The sequence below is a fragment of the Ischnura elegans genome, chromosome 3, assembly GCF_921293095.1.
Source record: "Ischnura elegans chromosome 3, ioIscEleg1.1, whole genome shotgun sequence".
Taxonomy (NCBI): domain Eukaryota; kingdom Metazoa; phylum Arthropoda; class Insecta; order Odonata; family Coenagrionidae; genus Ischnura; species Ischnura elegans.
Window position 1 is genome coordinate 2,627,963 of NC_060248.1, and position 14,673 is coordinate 2,642,635.

At 38.3% G+C, this 14,673-nt stretch overlaps 1 protein-coding gene across 1 annotated transcript in view; it reads left to right on the forward strand.

Moving 5' to 3' along the window:
- Positions 1-14,673, forward strand: part of LOC124155329 (protein FAN-like) — a 117,792-nt gene that overhangs the window by 32,568 nt on the left and 70,551 nt on the right. Inside the window, exon 6 of the mRNA XM_046529056.1 lies at positions 4,326-4,540. Coding sequence (XP_046385012.1) covers positions 4,326-4,540 — 215 coding nt within the window. The remainder of the gene's footprint in view (positions 1-4,325; positions 4,541-14,673) is intronic.

Consider the following 14,673-nt stretch of genomic DNA (forward strand, 5'->3'; position numbering starts at 1 on the left):
GTGCAGCATTTCCAAACTCCAAAGTTTTTTCTTGGCAGATGGCAAGAAATATTTGCCTAAAATCTCGGAAGGGTTTTCTCTCAACCTCTCTAGTAGCTGCTGTGGAAAACTTATGTAACCATTTACGAATAAGGAAGGCCCTATGTCCAGTGGAATACTGAGGGGGGTCCAGAACCCCACCCTCCAAAGTATAAAAACACCATTACTTTGCTTCATCTTAAAAGAAAACAAAACATTAAAAATCATGAATTGACAAAAGATTTATTTGAAAAATGAAGTTTTTTGATTGAGAAAAGTGGCATAATTAGTGTGAAACCCTCTGCTTATTGTAAGTCCCCTGTTTTTCAAAAATTTTCCCTCAGACTTGGTTTTGGACCAATCCCCCTCCCCCAACAAAATGGGTGTCTCTCTAGCTTCACCTCTATCGCTCTCCGCCACAACTACTATTTTAAAATCGTAAGACAGCTAGCTCCGCCCCCTTGCGTAAATGCCAACAACACAAGGTGGGTGGGTGGTCGAGGAACAGGGTGATGCATTCTCCGATCCATAAGCTTGAGTCAGACGTGCGTGCTGACGACATTTTTGTCGCTGGCAGGTACTGACCCTCTTCCGACCGACGACATGCAGCAGGGATCAGGTGAAATGTAACTACGTACATGTACTTTCCAGGAGCGGATTTTTTATGGCGACACAATCTCTACGTGATGATGTCATGAAGGAACCTCATTCATTGTCAAATGCTAGTGGTGGGAGAGCAAAACACAAAAAGTCATAATCGATAGTCAGATAGAGATCGCTCACCATCTTTGGCAGCATTTTATGTAGTGACCGTTTTGAAAAAACACCATTCTCAGGGAGGATGAAGGGGGATGAGTGGAAAGAGAGGGAAGAGGGTTTTTGTGTCTTTTTGCATAGGTTGGTGAACTCACCAATTTCACGCCTTCAACAAGTTCGCAGCAGAAGATTGCGAAAATTGGCTGGTGATGTCAGTGTAGCTTGCCTGCTCCCACGTCTAGTTTGAGTCCCAGTCAATAAGCTGGAAGTGTCAGTGGAGCATTTCAACCCCACTAGGCACTAAATTTACAAATTTTGCCATCGAAAAGGCAAATTTGCTGTTTGAAAATCACAAAAGTCCATGGTCATCACGCCTATGGCACATGTATTCATGTGCACCGCATCAATGTCGCATTTATGGAATATGCAATTTTCATGTATCACGAACGAGTAGTTAACCATTGAAGAATCTTCTAAAATTAATGAAGAAGTTTTCCCCACTGCTCATTGTCTGCTGCTATGCTGGAGCAGACGTCCATGTAAACTTGAAGCATTCCTCATCAGCAAGGTGGTAAAATTATTCTGTTTTATGAAGGAAAATTTAATGGAAATAATACGCCCGGTGTAGCCTTTCACTAAAATGCAATGATTCTGGTGCTTTTGTGTGTGATTCTATTCTTGATAGGGATTGACGGATCCGGATCGGATCCTTGATTATCGAAGCTGGATCTTCGGATATTTTCGGATCGTATTGCATTTTCAATTGTGTGCTATAAACGGAGTAATTATTCAAGTTTCTTCTGGGTAAATACAATCAAAGGAATGCTATTTAGATTTACATGTCTAAAAATTTTTACTGAATAAAAATCGCTTTTATAAGCTTTCAAATTATATTTAAAATACGATAAAATCTGTGCACGCTCTGGAGGATATATCCATGGATGTTTGGATCTGAAGTATCCGATCCGACCATCCCTAATTTTTATTAAAGGTCACAGAAGATAGGGAAGTTGTATGAAACTCATTAACAGATAATACGCAACATGGCTGATCGCTAGAGGTCCGTGAATTTCGCGAGATGCGATATCATGAAATAACGCGAAATCGGTGAATAAAAACTAAATTTTGCGTTTTGTGCGATTTTAGGTGGATTAGCGAAAAACTCAGATCTAATGAGTTATAATCTATTAAAGCCTAAGCCTTCATTGTTTATGGCTGCTGACGTTCATTTGTTTTATCTCATTACGATTCCAAGGTCAATTGGCTCATTTAGTCTCGCGCATAACGCACCCGCATAATATCGCGCACTGTTGTGACTTCTGCACCAGAATTTGCCGTTAAATTTATCACAGCCTCTCTCTTCGATTCCCATGTATCAATCCTGAAATATTTAGAATGAGGCGCTTTCTCACCTTAAGAATTAGAAATTATGAATTAAAAATGTGCAGAAATTTAACGCGGCCGCGGAAGATTGGAAATACAAGCTCACGCGCCTGGTACGCGTCAATGCTGAGCAGTAATTCCGGTGACTCACCACGATGCATTAGACAGCGTTATTGGATAACTTGTTGCAGGAAAACCTTGAATGTGGGTCTAATGTAACAATTTCGTTGACTTAAACACGGCCGCTGGCTGGGACCGGGCCACTGTTCACTGCACGGCCCACAGCGTAGCAGAGAGCCATCTCGTCTGAAAGCGGCCTGAATTTCACGGCGTCATGATGTGAACGGCGACCGGCGAAAAGTCGTTTCGTCAGAAAGTGGCCTCAATGTAGCACTGCCTGTATTTCACGCCGTAGACGGCGCACCGCCGGGCCGGATTGAAATGGGCGATCACGGCGGCCGTCAACGCCGCCATGCCGTCAACTGCACGATTTGATTCGTTTAAAGACATCCATAGACACATATGGTTATTTGAAAGCACGAAGTGGTAGCAGGAGAGGAAGGAACAGAAAGGATAGGAAGAGAGGGGGTTCTCCTTATTAGCAGACGTATCATCGATATTCGGCTCTCCACTGAGCTACAATGCAAAAAAAATCATTTCAACATTGGCCAAATCTGATATCTATTTTTTCATGTGAGAAGGCTTCTCATTCTAGATGTTTTGTTAAAGCACATCAGTAGGAATAGACATAAATCTGTGAAAGAAAGGGGACCCGCTAAATGACAGCTATCATTTGATCACACAGTCACTTAGTCAAAGAAAACAAAGGAGGAGCTTGTTGCTGCTACTATAGAAATTTTTAAAGGCTTTAATTAGTGTTGAGAAACTTGACAATCCAAAAATTCTGGAATGGCTCTTATACACACACATAAGTATACACATATGAGGTAGTGGGGATTTGCCGTTTGCCGATCGTATTCACCAAGACTAAATACTTGAACCATTCACATACCTTGAACGAATATAAGTAGAACCATTGCTTTCATTTTGTTTTATCAGAAATTTTGAACAATCGAAATTGTGTTAACTGTTATGTAAAATGCTTAATAAAAGTATAAGTATTCATGAAATGTGAACCATAAAATAATAAAACGCCTATAAACATGAGAAAATTGTAGCATTATAATAACACCGCCAAGATTTTCTATAACACCGAAATCACATGATTTTAAAACGAATTTTAGCAAAAAATAAAACCACTTTCACGGACCTCTACTGATCGGTTGTCTGCTTTATCTTCTGATGTATGTACTAGGATGGTTTTTTTTCAACCTCTGATGGGGTATGAACAAAAGACAAAGTGATTTGTTGAAAATTATTTCGTTGTTAAATATTGAGCACACTTGTGGAGTCCTTTCATCATAATCGCCTCAGCTATTGAGGAATTGGTCGTGCCTGCGTACCCTAAGTACCTTCCTACCTAAGTACCTACCTAAGTACCTTCTTCATAGGATGTTGCTGCCAATGACTTCCATTGAATGTTGCCTTTGTCCTGAACCTCATCGCCCGTTTGAAAACGCTTCCCTCATAGCCACATCTTCATTTTAGCTTAAAGATGGAAGTCACACGGCACTAGGTCGGCAATACACGGGGGGTGATCGAAAATGTCCCATTGAAATGCTCAAGGAGTGGTTGGGATACGTCAGCGCTGAGATGACAACGGGTGTTGTCATGGATCTGAACACTCCCAGGACTCAGCATGCATCCTCTTTTGTTTAGAATGGGAATGGGTGTAATGTTTCACACTGTTTCATGCTATAGCCAAATTGCATTAAAGAAAAATTCTCTTTTGTCGGCATAAAAGTCAAGGCATGTCAATGCGGAAGCCATTTGGCTGTCGCTCAGCAGTGCACACTTGGCGGGAGAATCAATGGAGACAGTGGAGTTAATGAGATTGCCGCTAACCTAAAACTAACGACACTACGGTGAGGAATGACTGTGGTGTGGAGGATGTGCAGTACCCAGCTGTCGTTTGTATGGTGTTTCTTGTGAGCGATCGGAGGTTGAAAAGAAAGCGCCCTCGTAGCCCCGAAAGATGAAATTAGTGCTGCTTTTGGTGGTTGATGTCACTTGGGCGAGAATGCCTGGCTGCAATTGTGATGTTGCAGGCGCTGGAGGTGTACTGCCGGCAGTCGTGCAGCGCTCGCAGTGTGGGGCACGTGCTGCTGAGCATGTCGAGCGAACGGGAGCGTGACTTGGTGCATGACGCGGTGTGTCGGGAGGAGGCGACGAGGCTGGAGGATGCACGAGGCCACGCCCACATGACTCTGCAGTGGCAGAATGGCGTCATTTCCAACTACGAGTACCTGCAATACCTCAACAGGTGAGAGCAATGATCATGTGATAGAACAATCTCCCAACTTAACTGAAATGCGTGCGCGTTGTTCTCAACATGCTTTTTGTGGATTTTGGCTGAGCAGAATGGGGCGGAGGGCAAAGGGAGCCCCTGCTGCTGGGTTTGCCCAGAGTCTGGCCTGGAGCCAATTGCAATATTTTTGCTCTGCTCTGAGTCAATTGACGTGCTCTGCCAGTCGGGCCTCCGCACTTCTCCGCCTCCGTACATAACTAATATCCACTCCCGAGTCTTCCCACCATATGTATGGCCTTCAGTGAGCTTTCCTCTTTGGAGCCGTTAGTAAGGTACACGTTTTTGAGTATCATTTTTGGGAATTCACGCAAGTGAACCTATACTTCACCCAAATATGTTGAGAAAGGATAACATGTATGTTTTAGGAAAGAAATGAATGTGGATAATAATGTTTCTCTCTTTACTTCCCCGATAATGGAAGATGCTTCTCCAGTAGTAACCTTGCTCCTGTTGACATTAAATAAGAGAGACTTATTATGTAAACATGGCACCTTACACCTGGCATCAATGACCTTGATGACGAATAAAAAGTCTTCCTTTTTAACGTCCGCAAAGATGATGGAGCACGGCAGCCGGACGGAGAGCTCGAAAAGAATTTACTTCAAATATTCGCCAGAAGATCCTACGTAATTTATGGTCGTAACTGAAGCATAATAAACATAACTAATTAAAAAGATTGTACATTAACCTGACAACATGGAAGGAACTACAAATATTAACCTACAAAGGTTATTTTGGAAACGAGCTGTTAACATTGTTTTTCTTTTTTTCGTATCACTGAGGGATAGAGGGCGTAACAAATGGCCATCATACGGGCTGCAATTAAAATGTTGTATGCATTAGAAACAAATATCTATCTTATGCTTGGATAATTATAGCTATTCGCTAGTGACTACAAAATTCTCAGATTAACCCATTAGTCTATAGCGTCTGATATATCGGATGCGCGTGTTAAATTTTTTTCCTGGGATCCAGTGGACAAGCGCTACATTGTGATACTAATTAAGTTCAAATTGATGTCTGTCTTCACCACTGTGCTAATATTTTAGTTGCCTCCTTAATTTTATTGGCTTGGGAAAAATTTATGTGAGACCTGGTATTGAAAATATTTTCATTCACCCACATGGGGTACATGATTTATTTTTTATTCAAGTATTTTGCACTAGAAGATGGTAAATTTTATCTCATTTTTTTCCAAAGGTTTATTTTTTTATTTTATATTTTCTCAAGGTTTTTCTGTATTATTTTTTATCTTTTGTCAACACTGAAAAATGATATTGGACACCATGCACGGGGGTCAGTTCTCGTAGCAATCTAAAGATGGCTGCTCTTATATTTTAACCACAAATTTTTATTCTAGTATTGTATATCTAATAATAAAATTAAATGAATTTTATTTAACGGTAGAATACAAACATATTGTAAGTAACTATCCATAGGAAGATTAATGGCCTTGGCAATAAATAAATATATAGACCCAATGGAGGTGCCATTGGTCGTTTATATTTATTTGTTTGCAGACAAAGTGGCATATATACTATAATAATGTGAACCTAGCTTTGGAGAAGGAGGAACTTATGACAATCCTTGGTGAAATCATAATTTCAGGCTACGCTAAATCTTATTAAACGCATATATAAGGCTGCAATTTCACTCACTGACTGACTGATTCATCACAATTCGCAGCCCAAACTGTGATAGGTATTTGGCTTATTGGACGTAAAAGTAAAAAAAAATTCATCGGGAGAAAAAATCTGAAAACTTGAAAAAGTCGATCATTTTTCGAGATATATCGACTTGAATTAACATGGGAGCCTTATGGGACTAAAACTTTTTCGCTTTTATTTGGTGCTTTTAAACGTCTGAGGATCATGATATTCAATGGACATAAAGTAGATTTTTAGTCGATTTTTTGATACGGTTGTCATGGCGACCAATTGATATTTAGTATTTTTTATTATTTTTTGAACGTTTTCTATGCTTTTCTTATGGAAAAAGTTTAGGAATTTTTTTGACCAACTTGCAATAATCGTAGGACAAATTCCTTGTAATATAAGGTGTAGGATTTTTTGTTTGATTTTTTGGCTATCTTGAAATGTTCATGCGTCGAAACAATTCCGAGGAATAAACGATTTCGATTTTACATTGTCGTGAAGGGCGAATTTTCAAACTCGGATTTCGGCTTTGAGACATGTGCCATATGAAAATTTGGAATCTCCTAGAAAAACCGTAAAGGGTACTTCGTACACTTATGATCTACCTTACTTTTCCCGTAACCATCTTTGTTAATTCATAATAAAATTCCGAAAAATATTCTGCACGCGAAAAATCATTGTCGCCATTTTTTTGTGGAGCATTCAATCTTGGATATCTTAGCAACCGTTTCAGCTAGATGAATGAAATTTTCAGGGTATTACTTTTATCAAAAAAGTCAACTTTTGCAATGATGACCATTTCGCTCGATCGATTCATGAGCGAGTTATATCAATACTAATCTCCTTAGTTACGCTTTAATCGCTAAAAACTTTTTTGTTAATCAAGTTTTGAATATGAAAGTCAGAAATATAAAATCTGATAATGTGTTTTATGAGACAAATGTTAAATCAAGCGGATCGAATGATTAGAGCTGAAGTAATTATCGATCAAAGTGTGCATTCGATAGATCCCTTTTTTGGACTTATTTACATAGTCACGGGCATATAAATTTTATTATATTGGTAAGATAGAAAAGCTCTATGCACACATGCAAATAATTTTGATGAGTAACGATTCCTAATGAAAATATATCGATATGAAATTATATCGATAGGACTCATTTTCTTCTTTGCTATTGACCGTACCTCTCTGATATTTTCAGGGTAGTACCTGATCGGTAATATAGATGTTTCGTTATAATAAGGGCTCCATGGCAACCATAGTTTTCATTTTATATCGACATTTAATTTCAATGTAAAGTAAATGGTGATTCACTCATATTGTTTTTACGTACGATTTCATTCAGGATTTCAAAGTGGTTGCTAAGGCTGGAAGTGATTTTTGATGTCTGGTAAACCAACTCTACTACACGTAAGCGTAACCAATTCATTATTTTGGTTTAAACATTGACTTATTTTTTTACTTTCAATGACGTTTGCATGCATTACACCATTTCAAAATGCTTAACTGTATTTATGTATTTTTTATATTTGATTGGTTTTAACAGTATTAATTTCCCTTTGATAATATATCTCCTTTCCAAAATTACATACTACATTATGCATCATTGAAATACGAAAAATTCAATATTCAAGGCGCATCCTTACCCATTCTTTCATCAAATCATTTCAGTCGTATTATTGATTGCCTAATGTGCGGAATAATTTCAATCATAGTAACCGGTAATACTGACCATTATATACCAGGGTTGCTTTTTCCCGTGGTTATTTAACTACACGAAATTACGGATAGTTTGCTATTAAAAATTGTAATTACATTTTCTAGCATGCGTAGGGCCTATATGTTATGCCTGCTGTATACTTCTTTACCAACGCTGAAATTTGGGGTTACGGAGACTACACCCTCACGTAATTCATCGTTTAAGAATGTTTTACGTTATATGGGATTCAATTTGCTGTGAATATGTAATGATTATGAAAAAATCTTGCGCGACCGGTTATGAAAGCCGTGTTACGCTGATTTGCGTTGGTGGCGCCATCTATTCAGTGATAATAATAATAATTTATTTGTCCGGCGATTTGTTCTCACAAATATAGGACACGTCAATTATGGTACAAAAATACACAGATACAAAAAACTACAAGGTATTACCATACATCATGTAAAAAGCAAGGTGTTATGGATGAAGAAAATCATCCACAGAATAAAATAACTTTTTCAAAAGAAACTCGCGAAGCTTTGATTTGAAGAGATATATGTTTTTGACTCCCTTCACTTCTGGTGGGAGTTTGTTAAATAGCAGTAGGCCCATGTGCCAAGGTGCATAACTTGAGTTCTTGGATCTTGTAAATGTTTGATGGAGGCTTGTAGAACTCCTTGTATAATGACAGTGGTAATCTCCATTTGTTGCATAATTCGAAAGATTCTTTTTTGCACAGACAATTACAGCATACATATATACACAGGGGAGAGGTAAAATGTTGCATTTCTTAAAAAGAGGGCGACATGGAGCATAAACAGGCACCTTGCCGATAATACGCAGTATCCTCTTTTGAATTTTGAAGATTATTTTGGAATTGGGTCTAGGGCCCCAGAAGAGTATACTAAACATTACATGTGAGTAGAATTCACCATAATAAATTGATAATAGTACATCAATATCTACAGTTTTTCGGATAGACAGGATCAAAAAACAGACAGAACTCAATTTACTGCGAAGCTTCTGAATATGTTCCTCCCAAGATATTTGATTATCAAGAGTTACACCCAGGAAAGAGGAACTGAGGTTTTGTGGAATAGGTTTACCATCAGTCTTGACAGAGATCTGTGGTTGCTGTTTATTCTTGTTGCAAAAGTAAATTAAATTAGATTTCTCCACATTGAGGAGGAGAGAATTTTGATTACACCACTCTTGTAAGACACGTGCTGCATCATTAGATTTTAAGGTCAGGCTTTCCATTGATGTGGCAGACACTAAAACATTGGTATCATCAGCGTACAATACTGGAAGTACACCTGGTACATATTTAAACATATCTGGGAGGTCATTTATAAATAAAAGGAACAGAACTGGTCCCAGAACTGAGCCCTGGGGAACGCCCATGACAATTTTTTTCTCAGGGGACATAAAATTGGTTCCATCCCTTCTAAGGACAACACTTTGTCGCCTATCACTCAGGTAAGACTCAATCCACTTGTAGCCTGCACCTCTAATTCCAAACATTTCAAGTTTTTGCAGTAATAGACCGTGATTGACACAGTCAAAAGCTTTAGAAAAGTCAAAGGAGAGAATAAGTGATTCTAGTCTGTTATCCAGATCATCTAATATTTTATTTTATATAATAATAATAATAATATAATATTTTATTCACAACCTGGTAAGTGGCAGTCGTAGTAGACCTTGATTTCCTAAAGCCATGTTGATATAAAGAAATTGCTTGAGTTGAAAGCCAATAAGTAAAAAAAGTTGAAAAGAAAAAAAGTTGAAAGCCAATATAAAAATATATTTTAGAATATCTATTTTCATGTGTATTGTTAATAAAAAAAAACTTTCGTGCATGGTGATACTTTTGTGTCCTGATATTTTGCGTTCATATTGCCATCTCCCACCTCACAAATAAGAGCAGGTTTAAGAATAGCTAATTTTATGGCTGTGTGTGAAAATAATTTACTGGCCAGGCGATAGCTATCTTTCACATTATTCCGCGCTCATATATTTATGAATAGATGAACAGTTATGATGTGTATGAATTGTCGAATTTTTATAAATAAACCTCAAGGAATATGCGAATGCTGGATTTTTTTAGGACGGAGCGTTTGAGCTTCTCTCAGTTTAAGTGTGGTAACATTTAATAGATTCGCGCTTTTTGGATTTCTGTCTTCGTAATTAACTTGATCGGCTGGGTATTGGTGCATTGAATTGGTCTCAGTCCGATAGTAAAAAAAAGCTGTTATATTTTTTAAAGTATGTTGGGTTCAAACCTTCATAATCAGAAAGAGAAAAGCTACAATTCTGGGACAAGGGTCAAAATACGAAAAATCGGCGATATTTCACAAGTGCATCCGTCGTTAATTTTATATTTCTCTCCATTACGTAAATATTCTATTCAAAACGGTCTTAATGCTTATATCATCGTGGTTACTAAGACGACGTTAAGTATTGTTGAGAGCGAAAGAGCGTATCCTCCGTCTATTTCATCGATCAAAACGATATTGTGTTTTCTTTCCCTTTTTAAGCGACATTATGGACCCAATACTCGAACACGTGTGACACAAACATGTTCCAACCCCCCTCTCGAACCCGCTTGATAAAATCAAGCGCCTATCGACTCGTTTTTTTATATAAAAGAGGATGTCTTTTTGCTTGTCTGCTATGCATTTCCATACGGCTACACGGATTCCGACCAAAGTTAGTACATACATACATACATAGGTGCATCTCATGCTCCCAAACCCCGTGGTGCTACTTTTGGTTGTGTCCCTTGCGTCCTGTGAATCATTTTCTCATTATCAGTGCCACCCATTCCTTGTCCTCTGCATGCTCCCCCACCTCCCGATAGCATCCCCATTCGCTCTGCCATTTTTGCGTATCTTCCAGTTCCAATCCTGCATTTTCTCGCAACTTCACCATTCACCGGTAAATGGCCTTTGAATATCCTTGCTGTCCTTCTAACGGTGCATTTCGATAGATTGTGTCTCTTCTTATGTTCTTTCATATATCCCTATTGAGAGGTCAATATGACCATGAATTCCAAGTTTTAACCCTTTCGAGACAGCAGAGTTTTCGTCTTAGCATGACTGCTGTAATGATTCCCAAGAGACTCGTCTTTCTGGTGGTGCAGTGCATTTTTGGAGGACATTCATTTGTCTGTAGGGTCTTGCGGATAATCACACGCTCTCAGGTCCAACCTTTTTCAACCTCCGAGGGTAGTTGTGCTCCCTACTTCCCGGGTTTACGACCCTACCTGCGGCATTGGTTCATGGTCAACGTACGAATTGCTTGTATGTATTTGGCACATGGATAATTGTTGCTTGCACATAAATTGCAGACTTTGAATTGAATTCCTCATTTTTTTCTGAGAATTTTTTTCAAATTTTAAACGAAGTTCTAAGGTCAGTAATAATGCATTTTATGCAGCAACAATTTCCATGTTGATGTTTACACAGACCTCGAGATATAAGTTAATATTTATCGTAGAATTTCGTTTAAAAATTGTAAACGCTGCCCATAAGACAAAGAATTCAATTCTTAGTTTATATTTCTTGAGAAAAGAACAAATATTTATTTCGAAAACTGACAGGACAAACAATTGCATTACTGCTAAGAGGGGTAATGAAAGACGAGGGGTCAGGGTGCCTGCTCCTGGATTCCGAGAGTAAAGCGTAAGCCGCGCAGTGTTGGGTCCCAAAACAAAGACATCGTACACCAGCGACCATCATGAAAGGGGGAGAGCTAGGAAACACGGTACAGTGGAACCTCGTTAAAGCGAGTACGGGCTATAGCGACACCCCCGCTATAACGAGAGATAGCCGATGCACCGTCAATTGACCCTATAATAAGCGTGTTAAAAATTGGTTTTTACGAGACCCTTTCGGTGTTGGCTCTCGCCATAGCGAGGGTTTCACCGCCGGAAGACTTTCATCAAGACTCCTTAACCTCTGTAATTGCTAGGGATCTGTTAGAAATGAAGTTAATGGAGTGCTGAGTCTCAAATTTACGTGGTAAACTGTCGTTCGATAAATATAATGATTGACGAAACAATGCTCTGCATGATTTTTATTCAGTGCGGCGCTTATAAATTGTTTGAATAGTTAGTCGTTGTTTGAGAAAGGAAATTTAGTGATGCAAAAAACATCGCCTTTCGTCTGGATTTATGCTTATGTTTATCGGATAGATGTTTATCTGTCGCCGCACCACTCCCGTTCCTGTATATCTGTTCGCAACAGGTATATTGGCTATCATTTGCTCCACCTCCGGTAAAGCGACAATTCGCTATAGCGAGTGTTTATTAGTGTACCGTGGGGTGTCGTTATATCGAGGTTGCACTGTATATATGTACACGGCATTCGTCCAATGGTGTGAGAAAGTCTCGGACGAAATATGCTGCTGTCCTCTCCCAGGTCAAGAAACGCCCACACGTATATTTACGTCTTTAGTTAAAGGGAAAAGGTTAAGTATCCCCTTCTCTGGGAACTATCTTTCCCATGCAACACTGGTGGGATAACATTCTTATAGAGATTTGTTTATGTGCAAATAGAATGATGTCCCCTCACATTTATTGGAAAGCATGTGCTGTAAGCAATTTGAAACTATACTACGACATTTACTCCTAAATGACAGTTCGTAGAGTGAAGGAAGTGACCTGTTCAAAATCAGACTATTTTTGACGATGCTTGAAACTGCCTTCGAATTTTTTGGCAGCCTAGAAAAGAACTATGTAGTCAACTGTTGAGAGCAGGATACCTTATTATGGGAAGCATTATGCGAAACAATGTATCATTGGAAAGCCTATTCATTTTGGTTTTGAAAATTGGGACTTATATGTACTAGTATTGGCTATAAGGTCACATTTCAAGTGTACACTGGTGCAGATGCCCACAAACCTCGACAATTCGGTCTAAGTGCAGTTGTTGTTGTACCCCTTGTAAATGCTGCTAATGTACCAAAAGATGTAAGATATGAGTTTTCTATCAATGCTTCATTACTGTGAAACTCATTAGGCACCTTGCTTCCCTAAATATCTGTGCAAGTGGTACAATACATGAGAATAGAGTAGAAAATTGTTCTCTCGAGATCAAGGAACAAAGAGGTGCTTATTGCTTTAAAAGTTGTAATATTGCTCTACTTGTCAGGTGAAAAGATTATTATGTCGTCACTCTTGCAACAAACTATGAAAAGTTTTCTGTTGGTGCACATAAAGATGGTCAAGATAGAAAAAAGCAATAATTCTGTACTTCATCCTAAAGTTTTCTTGTCTCATACCCTAGGAATGGGTGGAATTGATCAAATGGATCAGTAAATTATCTTATCTTATCTATATTGATCCATATAGGTTCAGAATAAATAGTGGAGGCTAAAATCAGCCAATTTTTTCGTGCGCCTAAATGTGTGGCTTCTTCATCCAAAAATAACTGAACAGAAAAGATTCTCTTTTGAAATTTCGCTGGTCACCTGCCTTGATTATGCTAAAAAAAATTTGAAAATCATCTATCCAAGGGAAATGTACCCCTTTTCCCATCAATTCTGGTAGATTTGATTGCCTAAACCTCTAACTTTTATTTATTATTACATAAAGACGTAGCATAGAGTGTAATGGTGAACAAAATTCATTTGTAGTAAATGCAACGTTGGGCTTCATCCAAAACGTTTCCGGGAATATCATGCAAAAATGTCGGAAATGAATTATGTACCTATCCACTTGATATGCTGTTTACTTATTGCCTTGCAATAGCAAATAACTGTCATGATTTGTGTACTCATTCATTAAATAATTTTAGTAAAATTTCCATGGGAATGAACCACAATACACACTACTGCTCCCTGTGCATGGTGTCCAATATATCGGACGGGCTATATTATTTAAACTATTTATTGTAAAAATTTAAAAATGGCATACATAAGTTAAAATGAACCTTATTAGCCAGAATAATTACTTTTTTTAATGAATATTCGAGAAAAATAACTTTATGCACTAATGGGTTAAACTCTTATACAAAAATTTTCATGATGTTAATTGAGTATGTTTTCAAAATTGGACGGATAATGAATTGGTTTGATAACGAATCAAATTCTGAATCTTCCGATAGGTTACGTAAAATTAGAACAATACTATCACATTTCTTAGAAAAATTTAAAACTGTTTATGCCTTAACGTGATTTCTCCCTAGACAAAGGAGTAATACCTTGGAGGGAAAGATTGAGATTTAAAACATACAATCCAGGGAAATTGGTGAAGTACAGATTATTGGTGCGAATGGTGTGTGATAGCGATAGGTTATATTTGCAACATAGAAATATACACAGCTGAAGGAAAAAAATTAGAGGAAACCATATCGACCCTTTTAGATCCGTATTTACACCATTGGTATCATGTGTTCCTAGATAATTGTTACAATAGCGTACAAATAGCTGAAAATCTTCTAGCGAAAAAAATTTGAGTTTGTGGAACCATCCGTGCCAACAGGGGGCTTCCCACTGAATTTAGGCATGAAATAAAAAGTATGAAGAAAGGTGACTACACATTCTGTAGACGGGGGGAAGTTGTGCTGCTTGCGTGGAAGGACAAGAGGGAGGTGAGGATGATTTCCACAATCCATAACTTGAGTATGGGCGAAGGAAAGCGAAACAGATAGACGGGATGGAGAAATATCCATCGCGGATGTGTCGAGTTTATTTTGCTAATAAACTTAGGAAGGAAACTTGTTATATCTGT